General features: G+C 45.2%; 1 protein-coding gene across 5 annotated transcripts in view; it reads right to left on the bottom strand.

The window, feature by feature from the left end:
* Positions 1–10,141, bottom strand: part of MED12 (mediator complex subunit 12) — a 44,048-nt gene extending 33,907 nt beyond the window's left edge. For 2 of the 5 annotated variants that reach the window (XM_072124964.1, XM_072124965.1), the window contains exons 1-7: positions 9,958–10,141; positions 1,727–1,831; positions 1,443–1,634; positions 848–1,007; positions 590–762; positions 399–509; positions 67–321 (exon numbers count right to left, since the gene is read on the bottom strand). In XM_072124964.1, the coding sequence (XP_071981065.1) occupies positions 67–321; positions 399–509; positions 590–762; positions 848–1,007; positions 1,443–1,634; positions 1,727–1,831; positions 9,958–10,056 (1,095 nt within the window). In that variant the 5' untranslated portion in view covers positions 10,057–10,141. The remainder of the gene's footprint in view (positions 1–66; positions 322–398; positions 510–589; positions 763–847; positions 1,008–1,442; positions 1,635–1,726; positions 1,832–9,957) is intronic. The other 3 variants (XM_072124963.1, XM_072124967.1, XM_072124966.1) reach the window with 2 other exon arrangements.
* Positions 10,142–22,176: the final 12,035 nt, after the last annotated feature.

The raw sequence follows: 22,176 nt of genomic DNA, 5'->3' as shown, positions 1-22,176 counted from the left end.
AAATGTTAAAAAATAAAAGCTATATTGTGCAGCACTCTCTGAGAAACACATGCCAGACATAAGTACCTGCAGCATGCAGCTTAACCCAAACACTAGCGGTCGATGCTGTGAGCACTGAAGGAGATCACTAAATGGGGAAGATGGAGCAGGTCCTGAGGGTGGAGGGGGTGCTGGTGCTGGAGGCAGAGCTGTACCAGTCTGTGCTGTAAGAAGATGCCCTGTATGTCCCCCACTACTTTCCAACAGCTGTGCCAAGCGCCTTGTGCAGAAATAGGCAAGCCGCCGTGACAGGTACGCAGACTGGACTAAAGAACCTGAATACTGTAGGAATAAAAGAAAATGGTAAGTCAAATGCAACAGAAGTCTATACAAAATATCCACTGGATTATTACACTCACACGAAGGAGGAGAGGAAGCAGCAACTTCAGAAGTTCATCTTCCCCTGGACGGATCTTCTCAAAACATTCTAGGACCCAAGTCAAGAACTCATGGCGATCCAACATCCCATCCTTTACAATGAAAAATTAAATTATCTGCAGCTATGCATTGGGATTATCAATCTTATTACACAATCTCAGACAGTTCTTACCTGGAACATGAACATGGCTAGCTTCTCATTATATTCCCACTGTTTGAGAGCTAGCTCCACCTCTGGAGGCATAGGTCCAGATGAGGATCCAGTGCTTCCATTTACTTGTCGGTAATACTCTGCAACCTTCTGAAGCTGCTCCCATAAATAGCGAGTGATAATTTGGGTCCACTCTGCAAGAAATAGAACATGTCAGCAAACTAAAATATTTATGCTCCTCAAATACTAATCAAACTGAAGGGTAAGGCAAAATTTTACCTATGAAAGGATCCATGACGTGCCTTTTTTTTACTTTGGTTTCTGTTATGGCAGCATAATAAGCACAAGTCATCTTAATAAGCCAAGCTGCCCGCATGACTGGCACAGAATAACGAGCCAAAAATCCAAAGACCTCTTCCTTCTTCCCAAAAATGGGAACCTGTCAGGCACAAAAAGTAGAGGTATGAGCACAAAGGGAGATATTCAGTTCTGTAGAACATTATATTTTTAATAAACCACAATATAATAGTCTTAAAGGGGTTTTCCAGGCTAAAATATTGATAACATACTATAGAATAGCGCCTGAGTATCAGATTGGTGGGGGTCCAAAACCCCGCGCCCATGCAGATCAACTGTTTTCAAGAGCTAATTATCAAGAATGATACAAAAGGCGGATAAGCTCAGTTCACTGAGCAGTGGTCAGACATCGGAACTGCAGATCAGCTCCGATTCATTTGACTTCGGCCACCACACAGAGAACGGAGCTGTCTGCTTTCTGCCCCATTCTCTTTTGATGGGATGCTGAGGGCAGATTATGAGTTAGGGTGCTAGATGTTGTACCCCATTAGGCAGTGACAAAATTAGCAATGGTCACCTTCTTGGCAAGATGTGTAAGAGGTTTAGTTCCTGCAAGATCTGTGAACCAGTTATTGATAGAGCTCTGGGAGCGTGCAGTGACCAGCCAGAAATTGTCCTTCTGGTTAACTTGGGGCTTTCTTCGTCCAGTGTCAGGTAGGGTGTTACAACGCAGCTTCTCTGCCATAATATTACTGAAATTGGAGCTAATCTAAAAGCAAGAAATGAAAAACACAATTAAATGACAAACAAGTAAAGAAAAGTAAAAAGCAAATACAAAATTCAGTCATGCAGATGGGGCACCTTGGCAGGGTTGAAGTTGACATTCTTGGCACTGCCATGTTCATCTCCTGATACAGCTGGCTGGTTATTAAATCCTTGCTTTACGTTTAGTGCTGTAAGTTCATCCTGCAAGGATAAAAAATGACGAATAAACAAAAGTTACATAAATCCCCAGGAATAATCATGTGGTTTTAGAAAATCGCAATTGTTTCTCTTGATTTCATAATATTAGTGGCACTCTATAGCAGTGATGGGGAATCTTTTAGAGCCCAAAGTGCAGCCTAAACGTATTTATCACAAAGTGTGGACATAATTTTACAACTTATTGCTCCCTGCTCTGCCACAGCTTTCAATTATATTGAAAGAACGAGGTGAAATGCAAATAATCATTGTAGCTTCCCTCCAGGGTTTCCCCTCTAACAGGAAGAATTGTTATTATCCAGTCCAGTCCACACCTCTTTCCTTCTCATACAGTCCCAGGAAGTTTTGCTCATCCTGGCCGAGTCACTCAAGCTGTCAGGTAAACTCTGTCCTTGGGTGATGGCCAGGGTGCCCACAGAGATGGTTCCGAATGCCACTTCAGGCACTCGTGCCATAGGTTCACCACCATTGCTCTGTAGTGTCAAAGTAGCCAGAAGGACCCAATAAGCTGCAAACTTGGATTTCTGCTTTTGCCATTCAGATTATTCAGACATATTTAGTACATCTGACTATATCCATACAAATATAACCTAACAGTTCAAAGGTTGTCCCGGATGACTGCATTTCCCAGAGCTCATTATAACTCTGATAAAACTGATGTACAAGTCCGAATAAATCTCCAACTAACAGTTCACGTCTATGCACAGAAATTCTACAGATCAAGTCAGATTCTTTATAATTTAGGAAGCAGGGTCCCAGTCTCACTCCCTTGGGTAACAATAGGTTGTTACACAACACTTAAAGGTGTTCTCTAGCCACATACAGGTTAGCCCCTAGCCACAGAAAAGGGGCTACCTTGCTGACTAGAGGGGGTCTACGGAGCTGACAGAGTACGGCGCAAGGCAATCTCTGTGAATGCCATAGAGATGAATAGAGCACTCGATGCATGTGCGACCGGCGTCGATCTTCATCCATTCTTAGGTTGCGGTCACACGCTGTGTTTTGTTTGTATTTAGCGCATGAATTTTCAAACAGCTAAAGAGGAGATTTGCTCAATTAAATTGTTCTCCACAGTGCAATGTTAACACAATGCAAGTAGGCAAATCTCCTCTACAGCGGTTTGAAAATGGATGCGTTAAACGCAAACAAAACGCAACGTGTGACTGTAGCCTTATGCACTACTGTATTGCAGTATATGGCATTGTACAGTATTCAGCACAATGAGTCACTGGCTCATTGTAACGAACCTGCAGAAACCATGCAGCCTTGGGTCTGAGGCTGTCATGGCAACTTATCGGCACCCAACCCCCCCATCCCACCCGATGACGATCAGAAGGCAGCACCCATCTTTTAAAGGCGGATTTAATGGCGGCATTGGAAGGGTTAATAGCCGCGATCGGTGCAAGCACCGACTGTGGTTATTAGTGGTGGGGGGTTTGCTACAATATGCAACAAACCCCACCTATGTATGAAGAGGACTCAGCCAAGGGGTTAAAGACCTTTTAACAGAAACTTAACCCTCACATAAGTAATACCTGCTCGTAAATGGTTGAAAGTCCTTCCTATATCACCTAAAATGATCTGCCACTGAGACACCGTGCCTTAATTACAGCTGGTTTTCTGATGGGAATATGTAGAGAAGATTCAGAGGGTGCAGTCAAACAACACATTAAACCCATTAAACAGATGAAGAAATATTTGCTGCTAACATTTCCATTTACAAAATGCAACTGTTACTGCAATGTTAATATATGTGTTAACACAATATTAACACACGTTAACATATACAGTAACCATTGCGTTTTGCAAAACCGTAGAGCTTATCACCATTTCACGCAACCTACAATGGGTGGGTCCAATTGGCGGTGGGTGGAGCAAACATAGACAAAGGTTAAAAAGGTTTGGGAAGCGATTGTGTTGGTGTGAGTAGGCAAAGGCACAGAGGGGATTGAATAAGGTTTATTGTGCCTGTTCTTGATGACGAAAGACGGAGAATAATAAATATAATATAATATATACTTGTCCTTGGTCAGATCCTCCTTCATTGATCTTCTCAAAATACATGGTCCCCAACTTAAGGACACCTGACTTACAGACGACCCTCTTTGCCGGCTGTGACCTGTGGTGAAGCTCTCTGGATGCTTCCTTTAGTCCGTGTCTGTAATGAAGTTTTAAAATAACCCCTGTTCCAATGACAGGAACAAAAACGCTTACCTGGAGCTAGACGTTTTTTGTCGAAACGCATTAACCGATTGTTCCTCGTGTTTGTTTTTAGCATTTTGTCACTCAAAGTAGGCATAGTTTGGCACAGCACAGCCGTGGACTTCCTTTTGTTGTGCCGGTTCGTTTTTCTCTATTTTCTTCGTTTGTACCAGTCGGCTATGGATGGAACTATGTTCGTGCACCAGGAGATGGCCGTGAGGCGTGCAGCCCGGAATGACTAGAAGGTTGGGTGATCTGGCTACTGATTGTAGTGGGAGTGGTATTTTTGCATTTTGTAAAATATTCCTGTTCCGAGTTGAATACAAATTCAACTAAATAACCCATCTTGTACATAACCTGGGGACGGTCTGTGTTATTTGTGAGCAGACAACCTTTGGATGGTGGCAAAGTGGTAACAATTTCAGAATAATCACTTATTAAAATCAAATCAACTCAATCAATCCAAAGTCAGAGTCTTACATTTCTACCAATTGCGAATCTGACTATAACCAACTTGATTTCACTGGATACAATTACAAGAAGTGTGTAATGATTTTGGACAATAAGATCTCATTTCACCGGGATGTCACTTCATACAGCCGCACTATATTAGTTCATGATATCCAATTCACCAACAAAAAATATACAACAGCCCTGGAAAGATACCAGTCCTAGTGTTATATATAAAGCATCTCGAAACTGTCCTGAAAAATTGAGGGCCTGTGTCTGCTAATAAAACATATAAGGGTGCAGTCACTTGTGGCGCTTTGGATCTGGTAACCAGACCCAGTGTCTTGCATTTCAAACAATGAAAGACTCCTGCTCCTACTGATCGCATGTGACCAGGCCGAGGCCTGCCCCGGGGTGCTTACACTGCGCTTGTAAACACATCGCAAGCGCCATGTGTCACTGCACCCTCAGAAAGCCAATCCAACTGGAACTCAACCATGTGAATTCAGCCAGAGGCCTTTTATAACCTAGCGGCCACCTGGAAAATCAAGTCTCCTCTACTGTGTCCACAAACATTCAATACTCTTCTAAACTAAAACAGATTTCTTTTATTTGTACACAACTGGATTAAAAAGCCGTCCGTTAAAAACCGCATGAGTTTTTTTGCAAACGCAGCCGTTTTTGACACGTTTTAATTAAGATAATTGGTAAACCTGGTCAAAAACGGATCAGATTTTCAACAATGCATGTTTTTAACGGACTGCTTAAAAACGTCCCAAAACGGTTCCAATCGCCACGTGTGCCGCCGGCCTTAGGATGATGCCACACGTCGAGTTTTTGGACCGTTTTAAACGGCTGCGTTTTTGAATGTTCACCATGTGTTTGGCTGGTTTTAGTCTGTTTCACAGCTGCCCACTTCTAGAAATGAAGATAAACAGGTTTAACCCCTTAATGCTCTGCACCGTAGCTCCGTAGAGGTATAAGGGAAGTATGAAGAGGGCTCACAGGCTGAGTCCTCTTCATACAAAGGTGGGGGTTTTTGCATATTGCAGAAAACCCCCACCGCTAATAACCGCGGTCGGTGCTTGCACCAATCGCGGCTAGTAACCCCTCCGTTGCCAACAGCAAAGTCACCGGCGGCACTTAGAAGACGGCGGCGCGCGGGCGTCGCCATCTTTGTTACGATCGCCGCGCCCCCAAATGTCATCGGGGGGGCGGCGATCGGTTGCCATGATAGCCTCGGGTCTTCGTTTGACCCGAGGATACATGGCTTCTGCATATCCATTACAATGAGCCTGTGGCTCATTGTAATGTATAGTGTGCAGAAATGCCATATACTGCAATACAGAAGTATTGCAGTATATGGTAGGAACGATCTGACCATCTAGGGTTAATGTACCCTAGATGGTCTGAAAAATAGTGGAAAAAAAAAAAAAAATTAATAAAATATTAAAAATTCAAATCACCCCCTTTCCCTAGAACTGATATAAAACATAATAAACAGTAAAAATCACAGACACATTAGGTATCGCCGCGTCCCAAAATGCCCGATCTATCAAAATATAAAAACTGTTACGGCCGGCAGTGACCTCCGAGACGGGAAATGGCGCCCAAATGTCCAAAATGCGACTTTTACACCTTTTTACATAACATAAGAAATGAAATAAAAAATGATCAATATGTCGCACAGACCTCAAAATGGTAGCAATGAAAACGTCGGCTCATTTCGCAAAAAATGACCCCTCACACATCTCCGTGCGCCAAAGTATGAAAAAGTTATTATTGTCGGAAGATGGCAAAAAATGTTTTTTCTTTTTTGTACACATTCGTTTAATTTTTGAAAATGTATTAAAACACAATAAAAACCTTTGGTATCACCGCGATCGCACCGAACCAAAGAATAAAGCTGAGGTGTTATTTTGAGTGCACAGTCAAAGTCGTAAAAACTGAGCCCACAAGAATTTTCCACATTTGGAATTTTTTTTCAGCTTCGCAGTACACGGCATGTTAAGATAAATAACATTACGGGAAAGTAAAATTTGTAACACACAAAATAAGCCCTCACACAGGTCTGTACACGTAAAAATGAAAAAGTTATGGATTTTTGAAGTTGGAGAGCGAGAAATGAGTGAAAAAACCCTGCGTCCTTAAGGGGTTAAAGCAGCCAAACGCATGGTAAACATTCAAAAACACATGCATTTTATCTTTAAATGGACTGAAAACGCAAGCTTTAAAATGGTCCAAAAAACACGTTGTGTGGCATCACCCACAGACTGGTGCCACACGTGACGCTTTGTCTGCGTTTGCAAACGCAGACAAAGCCGCACCCACTGGGTGCGCATTGGCGGTAATTTAATGCAAAACATTCCATAGAAACGCTGACGCAATCAGGCCGTGGCCCGCCCCGGAGGGTGTGGCTTTGTCTGCATTTACAAACGCAGACAAAGCGGTACGTGTGGCACCAGCCTTACAAATGCAATGCAAATACCAGTGAAACGCATGCGACAGGTAACCAGGACCTGGTGCTTTGCCTGTACACAATGCTAAACACCAGGTGCTTGCTGCTGACTGCATGCATTTCACTGGAAAGCACAGATACAACTGGGCGAAATGCAACACAAACGCCACATGTGAATGCACCCTAAAAACATATTTAGGATGGGTAGTAAAGATGACATTTTGGCGCACACCCTTCATACCGGGCGCCAGGCGCGCACCCTTCATACCGGGCGCCGACGGCCGTGCTTGTCGGAAGGTGCCCAGACGGCATGTAGCAGCAGAGGAGCTGCCTGTCCGCCGGGCGCTAGGCACGCACCCTTCATCCCGTCCGCTAGGCACGCACCCTTCATCCCGTCCGCTAGGCACGCACCCTTCATCCCGTCCGCTAGGCACGCACCCTTCATCCCGTCCGCTAGGCACGCACCCTTCATCCCGTCCGCTAGGCACGCACCCTTCATCCCGTCCGCTAGGCACGCACCCTTCATCCCGTCCGCTAGGCACGCACCCTTCATCCCGTCCGCTAGGCACGCACCCTTCATCCCGTCCGCTAGGCACGCACCCTTCATCCCGTCCGCTAGGCACGCACCCTTCATCCCGTCCGCTAGGCACGCACCCTTCATCCCGTCCGCTAGGCACGCACCCTTCATCCCGTCCGCTAGGCACGCACCCTTCATCCCGTCCGCTAGGCACGCACCCTTCATCCCGTCCGCTAGGCACGCACCCTTCATCCCGTCCGCTAGGCACGCACCCTTCATCCCGTCCGCTAGGCACGCACCCTTCATCCCGTCCGCTAGGCACGCACCCTTCATCCCGTCCGCTAGGCACGCACCCTTCATCCCGTCCGCTAGGCACGCACCCTTCATCCCGTCCGCTAGGCACGCACCCTTCATCCCGTCCGCTAGGCACGCACCCTTCATCCCGTCCGCTAGGCACGCACCCTTCATCCCGTCCGCTAGGCACGCACCCTTCATCCCGTCCGCTAGGCACGCACCCTTCATCCCGTCCGCTAGGCACGCACCCTTCATCCCGTCCGCTAGGCACGCACCCTTCATCCCGTCCGCTAGGCACGCACCCTTCATCCCGTCCGCTAGGCACGCACCCTTCATCCCGTCCGCTAGGCACGCACCCTTCATCCCGTCCGCTAGGCACGCACCCTTCATCCCGTCCGCTAGGCACGCACCCTTCATCCCGTCCGCTAGGCACGCACCCTTCATCCCGTCCGCTAGGCACGCACCCTTCATCCCGTCCGCTAGGCACGCACCCTTCATCCCGTCCGCTAGGCACGCACCCTTCATCCCGTCCGCTAGGCACGCACCCTTCATCCCGTCCGCTAGGCACGCACCCTTCATCCCGTCCGCTAGGCACGCACCCTTCATCCCGTCCGCTAGGCACGCACCCTTCATCCCGTCCGCTAGGCACGCACCCTTCATCCCGTCCGCTAGGCACGCACCCTTCATCCCGTCCGCTAGGCACGCACCCTTCATCCCGTCCGCTAGGCACGCACCCTTCATCCCGTCCGCTAGGCACGCACCCTTCATCCCGTCCGCTAGGCACGCACCCTTCATCCCGTCCGCTAGGCACGCACCCTTCATCCCGTCCGCTAGGCACGCACCCTTCATCCCGTCCGCTAGGCACGCACCCTTCATCCCGTCCGCTAGGCACGCACCCTTCATACTGTCCGCCGGGCGCTAGCCACGCACCCTTCATACTGTCCGCCGGGCGCTAGCCACGCACCCTTCATACTGTCCGCCGGGCGCTAGCCACGCACCTTTCATACTGTCCGCCGGGCGCTAGCCACGCACCTTTCATACTGTCCGCCGGGCGCTAGCCACGCACCTTTCATACTGTCCGCCGGGCGCTAGCCACGCACCTTTCATACTGTCCGCCGGGCGCTAGCCACGCACCTTTCATACTGTCCGCCGGGCGCTAGCCACGCACCTTTCATACTGTCCGCCGGGCGCTAGCCACGCACCTTTCATACTGTCCGCCGGGCGCTAGCCACGCACCTTTCATACTGTCCGCCGGGCGCTAGCCACGCACCTTTCATACTGTCCGCCGGGCGCTAGCCACGCACCTTTCATACTGTCCGCCGGGCGCTAGCCACGCACCTTTCATACTGTCCGCCGGGCGCTAGCCACGCACCTTTCATACTGTCCGCCGGGCGCTAGCCACGCACCTTTCATACTGTCCGCCGGGCGCTAGCCACGCACCTTTCATACTGTCCGCCGGGCGCTAGCCACGCACCTTTCATACTGTCCGCCGGGCGCTAGCCACGCACCTTTCATACTGTCCGCCGGGCGCTAGCCACGCACCTTTCATACTGTCCGCCGGGCGCTAGCCACGCACCTTTCATACTGTCCGCCGGGCGCTAGCCACGCACCTTTCATACTGTCCGCCGGGCGCTAGCCACGCACCTTTCATACTGTCCGCCGGGCGCTAGCCACGCACCTTTCATACTGTCCGCCGGGCGCTAGCCACGCACCTTTCATACTGTCCGCCGGGCGCTAGCCACGCACCTTTCATTCCGTCCGCCGGGCGCTAGCCACGCACCCTTCATTCCATCCGCCGGGCGCTAGGCACACACCCTTCATTCCGTCCGCCGGGCGCTAGCCACGCACCCTTCATTCCGTCCGCCGGGCGCTAGGCACACACCCTTCATACTGTCCGCCGGGTGCTATATTTACACTGACATAGATAAGATAGTAGGGCAGCATAAGCCCCGCCCCTATGTCTCTCCTCTAGTGGCAGCTAGGGGGCGTCTCTGGCCATTGTCCCCGATCTCATGTGTGTTGCAGGATGATATAGGCCTGAACTCCCTGAGCCCCATCCCTGTCTCCGGATGTACCCCGTAAGCCCCGTAGTGGCTGAGCTCTCTGTGGCATCCTCTTATCCCCACACTCTGCACCGCAGCCCTCCCCTCCTGCATTACACCCGGCACTGCTGCCTCCCGCTCTACTCGCCTCCTTCTGTTTGGCGTCCTGTGGGTACACATCAGGCGGCCCGAGCCGGGGTCTTTTCAGCGGCCGGTGTTCGTAGCTTAGTATACCGAAGGCCGCCATCTTCCTTCCCTCCTAGGGGGCGCGCATGAGATGACGTATGAAGGAAACAACTATTCGTGACCTAAACCCCGTCTAGGGAGCGCGCTGATTACGTCACCACAGAGACTCCACGGCCGCCATCTTTAAACCTGGCCGGTCTTGTCTGCCCATTCTTGCTATGGATTTGAGAAGAGAATTTGGAAAGCTCTCAAGTTTTTCACATAGGAACAGCGTCGTGTATTTATTCTTCAGTCTTTGCTGCATATCGCAATGGGGCAGGCACCAATCGCAGGTGTTATCCCGCACATCGCCGCCAGCAAAGGTGCCGGCGGCTTCAAAAAGATTGTGATTTCATGACAGTCTCGGGTCTTCTGTAGAGGAAGACTGTCTCTTTTTATCCCTTTCATTACAATGTGCGATTTGCAGATTGTAATGAATGAGGAGGAAAATCCCCACAAACTGCCATACAGTAGTATGGCAGTATATGATAGGATCGATCGGACAACCTAGGGTTAAAGTACCCTAGGGAGTCTGAAAAATAGTAAAAGTAAAATAAAAAGTTTAAAAAATTATAATAAAAAAAACCTAAAAATTCAAATCACCCCCCTTTCCCTAGAACTGATATAAATATAAATAAACAGTAAAAATTCACAGACACATTAGGCATCGCCACATCCGAAAATGCCCGATCTATCAAAATATAATCGTTTTTCACTGCATTTAACCCCCGTAACGGAAAATAGCGTCTAAAGTCGAAAATGGCAATTTTTGCCATTTCGAAAAATATTAAAAAATCTATAAAAAGTGATCAAAAGGTCGTACAATCCTAAAAATCATAGCATTGAAAACTTAATCAAAAGTTGCAAATAAAGACCACAGCTCTGTACACCGAAGTATAAAAAAGTTATTAGCGCCAGAAGATGGCAAAAAAAATAAATTCTACACAAGTTTTTAATTTTTGTAAATGTATGAAACATTATAAAACCTATTTGGTATCCCTGTGATTGCACCGACCCAAAGAATAAAGTAGACATGTTATTTGCGGCGCACAGTGAAAGCCGTAAATTCCAAGCCCGCAAGAAAATGCCAACAAATGCGTTTTTTCACCAATTTCACTATGAAGTGCAAATTGTTATGCAGAAAACAAGCCATCACAGAGCTCTTTACGTGTAAAAAAAAATGTATAAGGTTGATGTCACACATGGCGTTTTTAGGACGTTTTTGGGCCGATTTTAGTGCGTTTTCATATCGTAAAAAAAAAAACATGCGTTTTGTCAGTTTTTAATTGTGCAAATTCGTAAAAACCGGACTAAAAACTTTTGGGCCGTTTTTACTAAGTGCATTTTCAGATCGTTAAAAACGCATCCGTTTTTTTAAAAATGCATTCGTTTTTGTCCGGTTTTCCGAAATTGCGCAATGAAAAACTGACAAAAACGCATGCGTTTTCAAAAAAAGCATGCGTTTTTAAAAAACGGATGCGTTTTTTAACGCATGCGTTTTTAACGATCTGAAAACGCACTTAGTAAAAACGGACCAAAAACGCCATGTGTGTCTTCACCCTAAGGCCGCGGTCACACGTTCCGCTAGGCGTCCGTTCATAGCACAACGCATGCACACAGGGGGCGGTCCTCTGCCCGAATGCACATGCATTTCCAGGGAAACACATGCGATTGATAAGCTAATTGCATGCGTTTGCCTGGAAATGCATGTGCGTTCTGGCTGAGGACTGCCTCATGTGCACTAGCGTCGCATTATGAACGGACGCCTAGCGGAACGTGTGACCACGGCCATAGATTTTTGATTGTGGGGAGTGAAAAATGAAAAAACAAAAAAGGGCGAGGTCCTTAAAGGGTTAAAGAGGAACAGATCCTGCCAGAGGGGGCACACACCAGTATGTAAAAGTACTTGGTTTACAGTCTTTCATCCTGGTGGTAGATGTCCTTTAAACTTTGTGTTTTCTTCACTGCATTTTTTGTGTCATTGTTTTTGAAAAAACACGCGTTTGTGGTCTGTGTTTTGAAACGCATACGATTACATGGACAAACAGCAGGGAGAACAAGATGCGTTTTACAAATTCCAAGAGACTCAGATGTATTCAATTAAAGCGTTTTAAGAACGCAAACAACTGAACTATATAAAACATATGCATTTTTAATGCGTTCAAAAACGCCACATGTTTTCGACCTGAGGGTGATGGCACACGTGGCGTTTAGAACACTTTTTTGGCCCATTTTTAAGTAATCTGTCAAAAAACGCATTTGTTTTTGAATAACGCATGGGTTTGACCAGTTATCTTCATTGAAACTGATCAAAAACGTATACGGTTTTTGACGGACTGTTTAAAAACGGGCCAAAAACGCATTCAAAATGCCACGTGTGCCATCACCCTGAGGGTGCGTTCAAACGTTGCACTTTGGTTGCGTTTTCATTGCTTTTAAAACACATTACAACAGCTGAGGAGAGGTTGATTTGCACAATTACATTATTATTTACATTTGTTAACGCTATGTTAACACATGTATTAACAAAACACATGCGTTAACATGCAAATATTAACAGTAATGTAATTAGGCAAATCAACCTCTCCTTAGCTGTTGTAATAATGCGTTTTAAAACGCAATGAAAACGCAACCAAAGCGCAACGTGTGATGGTGTCACACGTGGTGTTTTGAACCCGTTTTTAGGCCTTTTTTAAGCAGGTCGTTAAAAGCTGGCCGTTTTTTTGAAAACATGCGCTTTTGACTGTTTTTCCCAATTATTGGAAAAGGGACAAAAATTGTCAAAAATCTGATGCGTTTTCAAAAAATGCATGTGTTTTTTAATAGACTCCTTAAAAACGGCCCAAGGGTGATGCCAGACGTGCTGCTTTGTCTGCGTTTGCAAACGCAGACAAAGCCGCACCCACTAGGATGGGCCGTGGTGTTTTGCATTAAATTAACGCAATCGGGCCACAGCACGTCCCGGTGGGTGCGGCTTTGTCTGCGTTTGCAAACGCAGACAAAGCGGCACGTCTGACATCACCCTTAGGCTGGTGCCACACGCACCGCTTTGTCTGCGTTTTAAAACCGCAGACAGAGCCTCGCCTACCGGGGCGGGCTGCTGCCCGATCGCATCAGCGTTTCTATGGAAACGCCTGCGATCGAGAACGAGCCGCCCTTAGATGGTGGCACATGTGGCGTTTTTTACCCGTTTTAAGGCCACTTGTGCCACCATCTAAGGGCGTGTTCACACGTTGCGCTTTGGTTGCGTTTTCATTGCGTTTTAAAACACATTACAACAGCTGAAGAGCCTAATTACATTACAGTTAACATTTGCGTTTACAAAATGCATTAACAAATGTAAATAGTAATGTAATTAGGCAAATCAACTAGAGATGAGCGAACACACTCGTCCGAGCTTGAAGCATAAGGCCCGTTCCACACTTGCGAGTGTGATGCGATGAACTCGCATCACACTCGCAACGCAAGCTGCCGGGAACGCACGGCCCAAACGCTGCACCGCGGGAGTGAACTCAACAGACAAAGTCGCATACACCAGGGTGGGCCACGGCCCGATCGCATCGGCGTTTCTATGGCCGGGAATCGGGAACGAGCCGCTGGTGTTTTGCGTTAATTTAATGCAAAACACCGGCGGCTCGTTCCTGATCGCAGGCGTTTACATGGAAACGCCGATGCGATCAGGCCGCGACCCGCACCGGTGGGTGCGGCTTTTTCTGCGTTTGCGTTTGCAAACGCAGACAAAGCGTTACGTGTGCACCAGCCTCACTGTTAGGCAGGAGTGATTCTCCAAGAACCCAAGAGCCCTTGTTAGGGCTACATTAGTGTGTTTCAAAGGTTTAAGTGACAGTCACAGCACAAAATCCTTTTGTGTGCTGTCAGTGTAGGTTAGAAACTAGCCATAGCAATCATCTTCTGAGGTTGCTGTTCTATAAAAACAAAAAAAAAAGAGCAAAAAAAAAAAAAAATAGACTTTAGGACGAGGGCGTGGGCATGGGCATCCAATTACTGCAGGGGTCAGAGGCTGTGGTCCTGGGCGGGGTGAGACACCACCTGCTGATGAGGGAGCAGGGGAACGCCGCAGAGCTACACTCCTTAGGTTCATGTCTCAAGTTAGAGCACTGTTGAGGCCAGAGCAGTGCGAACAGGTGATGTCGTGGATTGCGGACAAAGCTTCAAGTAATTTGTCCACCAATCAGTCTTCCACGCAGTCCACGCATGTTACCCAAGTGAGCACTCCTCCAGCTCCTCCACCTCAGCCTCCTTCCCCCCAGTCTGCCCCCTCCCAGGAAAATTTGCCATTTGAGCCGGCATACTCTGAGGAACTGTTTTCTGGACCCTTCCGAGAGTCACAAACCACTTGTCCGGTTGCTGCTGAGCTCTTTCCCGATACCCAAGTTTTCCAACGGTCGCAGTTTGTGGGTCATGATGACATTGTTGACGTAGTGAGTAAAGGAAAAATGTACCAAGACTATCGTGGGGCGCTGACAGTACACGTTCCCAAAAAACTTCAAATACCTACAACTTGCAGGAAACTTGTAAATTTTAATCCTTTTGTTAAAAATACATAAAAATGCCCTGTCGTGACGCGTTTCTGGTGTACAACACCCTTTCTCAAACATAGGACAATACACTAACAGCCCAATACAGATCTTAAATAGCATGGTGATAAACAGATAACAGGTGACTTACATTAATCAGCGCTTCGGGAAGCCGACTTCCGTCTTCACGTTAGAACGACCTGCGAAAGGCAGCGGGCCATTGCGCATATGTGGTTGCCACTCACGGGCCGGCTGTTTAGCCGACGTGTCATGGCAACACACGCATCGCTCACATGAGTGGAGCATGTGTTTGTGAAAAAGGGGGCGTGCTTTCCTGATGACAGAAGAAGATCACTCTGAGTAGTGGATTAGCTACACTGCGATCACGGCCCATGTAAACAGGTGGGATAAAACAATATTGAAAAATATAAGGATAATTTCATCACACTATAACATAATAATGCATATATATAAAAAAATGCATAAAAAATTAAATAAATAATCAATAATTGTATAAAAAAAACACTATTAGACGACATGGTATAATGGACATAAAAAGACGATACCAGTGTCCCAGCACAATTAATGTTAAGAAATATATATATATATTATAAAGTTGTACTATATTTATAGAATAAATACCTGAAAAAATCAATATATAAACACAATAAAATATATTTATATAAATATATATATATATATATATATATATATATATATATATATATATACACAAGAATGTAACTGTGTCTGTGTATGTACACATACATCATTCACCTCCAAGATGAGGAATGATATAAACAAAGTACAATATGATTCAGATCCTAATTAGCAGCAAAGGAGAATACTCTAGTACAGTGATGGCGAACCTTTTAGAGGCCGAGTGCCCAAAATGCAACCCAAACCCTTCTGACTTGAAGTGAAGTGCCAACACAAAAATTTAACTAGAATAACAAGGTTTTAATTGAGAAAACGCGCCATAGAGAGACGCCCCCCCCCCATATACGTAATATAGTATAAAATGCATACAGCTTGTCGCCATGTAGTATAAAATGCATAAAGCTTGTCGCCATGTAGTATAAAATGCATACAGCTTGTCGCCATGTAGTATAAAATGCATACAGAATGCCGCCATGTAGTATAAAATGCATACAGAATGCCGCCAAGTAGTATAAAATGCATACAGAATGCCGCCAAGTAGTATAAAATGCATACAGAATGCCGCCAAGTAGTATAAAATGCATACAGCTTATCGCCATGTAGTATAAAATACATACAGAATATATATATATATATATATATATTATATATATATGTATACACATATAAACACCTACATATGCACATCACATACAAATACACCCACATATGCACATCACATACATATACACATTACATACATATACACATACATATACACATTACATACATATACACATACATATACTCATTACATACATATACATATTACATACATATACACAGATAAACTTACTTTTTTTTCTTTTATTCTACAGGAAGGTTCTCCAGGAATGCATGCAGGTTACGCTGTATGCATTCTCCACTCCCACCTGGAGCGGAGGAGAGGGGGGCTACGGAGGGAGGAGAGGGGGGCCACGGAGCGGAAGAGAGGGGGGCTACGGAGCGGAGGAGAGGGGGGCTACGGAGCGGAGGAGAGGGGGGCTACGGAGCGGAGGAGAGGGGGGCTACGGAGCGGAGGAGAGGGGGGCTACGGAACGGGACAGAGGGAGCAAAGCAGTGCGGAGCGGACCGGGACAGAGTAGAGCGGACAGGGAGGGAGCAGAGCGGAGCGGCCCGGGATAATTAATGCGCATGCGCGGTTTCTATGGGAGCGACTGAAACTTTCAGCGCTTCCCAAATTACCGCGCATGCGCAAAAACTCTGCGGTTCTGTCTATGGAGCGGCGCGTAGTTCCGCCGCTCGCATAGACCAAATTTTTGCGGGCAGAGGCTTACTGGCGACGGTACGCGTGCCAACAGAAACGGCTTTGCGTGCTGTCTGTGGCACGCGTGCCATAGGTTCGCCATCGCTGCTCTAGTAGATGTTCTCCAGACTTTCATTTAGCCCTACAGGTACCAGACTCTGAAGCATGAATATCCAGTACATCTCTCTTCTTTTGAGGTGGTTAAACCTCTGGGGGACAGTGTGGTTGATGTGTTCTATCGGGAGTATGCTGAATTCCTTGATGTTACAGTTGTGGTGGGCAGCTGCGTGGCGGGACACACTATGAAGAGTGAAACCATTTTGGATATTGTGCCTATGTATATTAAGCGTTTCTCTTAAAGGTTGGATGGTTCGCCCAATATATTGCAATTTACACTCGCACTCTATTAGGTAAATAATATAATTAGAACCACAGTTTAGAAAACTTTTTATTGGGTAGGTTTCTCTCATTATGTTAGACATAAATGTATTTTGTCTGTGTTTAATCGTTTCGCAGGAAAAATAATTATGTTTGAGAATGAATTAGTAGCCCTCAATATAAAGTTGGTTTGGACATCAGCAACAGTCGGATCATTGTTTAAATAGTGGGAAATGGCATGGATCCCAAGATCATGAGGGATATTGGTATAAAGTGAGCTGATGTCCATTGTAATGAATAGCCACGAATTGTTCCATTTTTACTCAATTACATGTTTTATTAGATCCGATATGTCTAGTAAGAAAGCATCTAAACCCCTAACGTACTTCTGGAGGTGTAGATCCACATAGTGGGAAAGGTTGGACATTAGGGAGTTAATTCCCAAAATAATGGGCCTTCCGGGGGGGGGGGGGGGGTGATAAAAAAAGTGATAAAAGTGATAAAAAAGGGCCATTGCTGGCTTTTATTTCCAAGTAATGATATTCTTTGGTATTTAAGATCCCCACTGCTAGACCCTCATCCAGGAGTTTGTGGAGTTCTGTCTTAAACTTTAGGGTGGGGTCGTAATGTAACCTAGAGTAAAATACCTTATCTGCAAGAAGGCAGTCTGCTTCAAGGACGTAATCAGTCCTATTTTGGATAACTATCCCCCCCCCCTTTATCAGCTGATTTTATTACTAAATCCTGCCTGGTTGCAAGATCCTTAAGTGCTGCCCTTTCTTTAAAAGATAAATTATTTTTGTTTTTTCACTGATTCTGAACTGTTTACAGTATACAAGTTCTGGAATTCAGTGGACACTAGGCTGTAGAAAGTCTCCACGAAGTTACCTTTATGGTGTACCGGATAAAAAGTGGACTTTGGTTTTAAGTTTGTATGTGTTAGCGGTATGTCTATGTCAATTTCAGGTAGTGAAGAGGGTGATAGAGAAGAAGTATAATCCTTCTCTGGAGTAATCAAATGAGGTACGCCATTATCCTTGTTGGTTAGATTAAAGTGCCTTTTCAGAGTCAATTTTCTAATGAATTTGTTCAAATCGACAAATAGTTCAAATTCGTTGGATCTAGACGTTGGGCAGTACGAAAGCCCTTTTTCCAGAAATGTGGTCTCCTGCGTCAATAGAGAATGGCTAGACAAATTAAAAATTCTAGGTTATTTTTGCTGCTAGTACTCAATGATGGTTTCTCAGCTATCTGTTCCTTTTGTGTTTGGGGGTCTCTACTAGGGAGTCCTCTTGGGACGAAGCTGTGTCTGTGTCTGTTTCTGCCTCCTCTTCTACAATCACCGGCCACTTTATTAGGTATACCATGCTAGTAACGGGTTGGACCCCCTTTTGCCTTCAGAACTGCCTCAATTCTTCGTGGCATAGATTCAACAAGGTGCTGGAAGCATTCCTCAGAGATTTTGGTCCATATTGACATGATGGCATCACACAGTTGCCGCAGATTTGTCGGCTGCACATCCATGATGCGAATCTCCCGTTCCACCACATCCCAAAGATGCTCTATTGGATTGAGATCTGGTGACTGTGGAGGCCATTTGAGTACAGTGAACTCATTGTCATGTTCAAGAAACCAGTCTGAGATGATTCGAGCTTTATGACATGGCGCATTATCCTGCTGAAAGTAGCCATCAGATGTTGGGTACATTGTGGTCATAAAGGGATGGACATGGTCAGCAAAAATACTCAGGTAGGCTGTGACGTTGCAACGATGCTGAATTGGTACCAAGGGGCCCAAAGAGTGCCAAGAAAATATTCCCCACACCATGACACTACCACCACCAGCCTGAACCATTGATATAAGGCTGGATGGATCCATGCTTTCATGTTGTTGACGCAAAATTCTGACCCTACCATCCGAATCTTGCAGCAGAAATCGAGACTCATCAGACCAGGCAACGTTTTTCCAATCTTCTACTGTCCAATTTCGATGAGCTTGTGCAAATTGTAGCCTCAGTTTCCTGTTTTTAGCTGAAAGGAGTGGCACCCGGTGTGGTCTTCTGCTGCTGTAGCCCATCTGTCTCAAAGTTCGACGTACTGTGCGTTCAGAGATGCTCTTCTGTCTACCTTGGTTGTAACGGGTGGTGATTTGAGTCACTGTTGCCTTTCTATCAGCTCGAACCAGTCTGCCCATTCTCCTCTGACCTCTGGCATCAACAAGGCATTTCCGCCCACAGAACTGCCGCTCACTGGATGTTTTTTCTTTTTCGGACCATTCTTTGTAAACCCTAGAGATGGTTGTGCGTGAAAATCATAGTATATCAGCAGTTTCTGCCACGTTCAACCTTTCTTCCCCATACTGATGCTCGGTTTGAACTGCAGGAGATTGTCTTGACCATGTCTACATGCCTAAATGCACTGAGTTGCCGCCATGTGATTGGCTGATTAGAAATTAAGTGTTAACAAGCAGTTGGACAGGTGTACCTAATAAAGTGGCCGGTGAGTGTACCTCTCTTATGGTGTTTTTTCTTTTTAGGCTCAGAGGGGGGGCCGGAAGACTGTTTCTTTTAGGACCATTTTTAAGGCATACGGATGTAATGGTCTTTTTTTATTCCCCCTAGAAGCCCTAAAAAAGACACAGTGTCATTAAGTAGGGGGACATCCCCAATTTGTGTATAATCCAGTGATGCCTTCTTTGTGTTGCTCCCATTTGAAGGTGTAAAAAATTGCTGGTTATATTCAACGCGTGGACTAGTAGGAGAGGGGCTGGTATCATGAACCGTTAGTATGGAGTCATTAGGATCGGTAGTGGGATATTTGCCTGATGGAAGTGCAAGTTTAGGTTAATTCTCCAAAAGCTGATTTACATCTATTTGACCCGCAGTTTGAATCAGTGTTTGTGAGAATACAGTTTCTAGATGTGGTGGGGCTTTTAAGTTTATATTCATGTACTGGGTTCGCTATATGGTGTTTTTCCAATTTAGATTCTTGTTTTGTTTTATTAGAGGAAGGTTTGAAGGTTCTGGTTGGGACCTGAGCCTTTCTCCGATATCTCTTATTAAGTCCCTTAATAGGGCCGCTTGGGGAATCTGAATAAATATTATGTTTCCTATTTCTGACTGTTTGTTTGTGCTTACTTTGTCCTTTATTATCATGTGATGGGTATGTCCTTGTATTTACTGCCTCTCTATTTGTATTTTAGACCAGTATTTTATGTTATTAAATCCATAATCTCTCCGGTCCCTGTCTAATTTGCCATTACGACCCCACCCTAAAGTTTAAGACCGAACTCCACAAACTCCTGGATGAGGGTCTAGCAGTGGGGATCTTAAATACCAAAGAATATCATTACTTGAAAATAGAGGAGCCAGCAATGGCCCTTTTTTATCACTTACCTAAGGTTCACAAAGACCAGATAAACCCCCCCCCGGAAGGCCCATTATTTCGGGAATTAACTCCCTAACGTCCAACCTTTCCCACTATGTGGATCTACACCTCCAGAAGCACGTTAGGGGTTTAGATGCTTTCTTACTAGATACATCGGATCTAATAAAACATGTAATTGAGCAAAAATGGAACAATTCGTGGCTATTCATTACAATGGACATCAGCTCACTTTATACCAATATCCCTTATGATCTTGGGATCCATGCCATTTCCCACTATTTAAACAATGATCCAACTGTTGCTGATGTCCAAACCAACTTTATATTGAGGACTACTAATTTCATTCTCAAACATAATTATTTTTCCTTCTTGAATAAAATATTTTTGCAAAACAGGGGGACCGCCATGGGGAGCAAGTTTGCTCCAAGTTTTGCAAATCTTAATGTCGGTTTGTTTGAAGAGCAGGTGATCTATCAGCATAAAGATTTTGGGCAGTGTCAACTGTATAAAAGATTCATAGACAATGTATTTATTATCTGGAAGGGGAGTGAGGACGAAGCTAGAGATATTAATGAAAACATGTGGGGGCTAGAGTTTACATGCAACATCACTAAGAATAATGCTGAATTTTTGGATGTAGAAGGGTTTCACACATCTGAAGGAGTAATTAAGACCAAATCTTTTTTTAAACAGGTAGATAGTAACAGCTACTTAGGGTTTGATAGTAACCACTTCAAAAAATGGCTGACCAACGTGCCACATGGCTAGTATAAAAGAATCAGAAGAAACTGTACAGATGACTTAGACTATGCTCTCCAGAGCCAGGTCCTGACCAAAAGGTTTAGAGCAAAAGGCTATCCACCCACTCTGATTAATATGGCAAATAAGAAAGCTGGCAAACTCACACAAAAAGAGTGCCTACAACCTAGGGAGAAATTAGAGGAAAGAGGATCATTTGATATAAATTTTATTACCACTTTTTCCTCTGATAGCAATAAAATCAGGAATACCCTAATAAAACATTGGGACATACTGTTACACGACCCATACCTGAAAGGTATCATTCATAAAAACCCACGTCTAACCTTCAGGAGAGCCCAAAAACTTAAAAATATTTTGGCCCCGAGTCGGTTGAGACCTGAGGTAGTTAAAAATCTCTTAGTATCTCTCTTCCCTAAAGTCTTGGGCAGCTTTAAGTGTGGACACGCAAGGTGTAAATGCTGCGAAATGATTAAACACAGACAAAATACATTTATGTCTAACATAATGAGAGAAACCTACCCAATAAAAAGTTTTCTAAACTGTGGTTCTAATTATATTATTTACCTAATAGAGTGCGAGTGTAAATTGCAATATATATCGGGCGAACCATCCAACCTTTAAGAGAAAGGCTTAATACACATAGGCACAATATCCAAAATGGTTTCACTCTTCATAGTGTGTCCCGCCACGCAGCTGCCCACCACAACTGTAACATCAAGGAATTCAGCATACTCCCGATAGAACACATCAACCACACTGTCCCCCAGAGGTTTAACCACCTCAAAAGAAGAGAGATGTACTGGATATTTAAGCTTCAGAGTCTGGTACCTGTAGGGCTAAATGAAAGTCTGGAGAACATCTACTAGAGTATTCTCCTTTGCTGCTAATTAGGATCTGAATCATATTGTACTTTGTTTATATCATTCCTCATCTTGGAGGTGAATGCTGTATGTGTACATACATTGACACAGTTACATTCTTGCGTATATATTTTATTGTGTTTATATATTTATTTTTTCAGGTATTTATTTTATACATATAGTACAACTTTATAATATATATATATTTCTTAACATTAATTATGCTGGGACACTGGTATCGTCTTTTTATGTCCATTATACCATGTCGTCTAA

Source organism: Engystomops pustulosus, chromosome 9 (genome assembly GCF_040894005.1).
Source record: "Engystomops pustulosus chromosome 9, aEngPut4.maternal, whole genome shotgun sequence".
Taxonomy (NCBI): domain Eukaryota; kingdom Metazoa; phylum Chordata; class Amphibia; order Anura; family Leptodactylidae; genus Engystomops; species Engystomops pustulosus.
The sequence above is the reverse complement of the archived record's forward strand: the minus strand, read 5'-3'. Positions and strand labels throughout refer to the sequence as shown.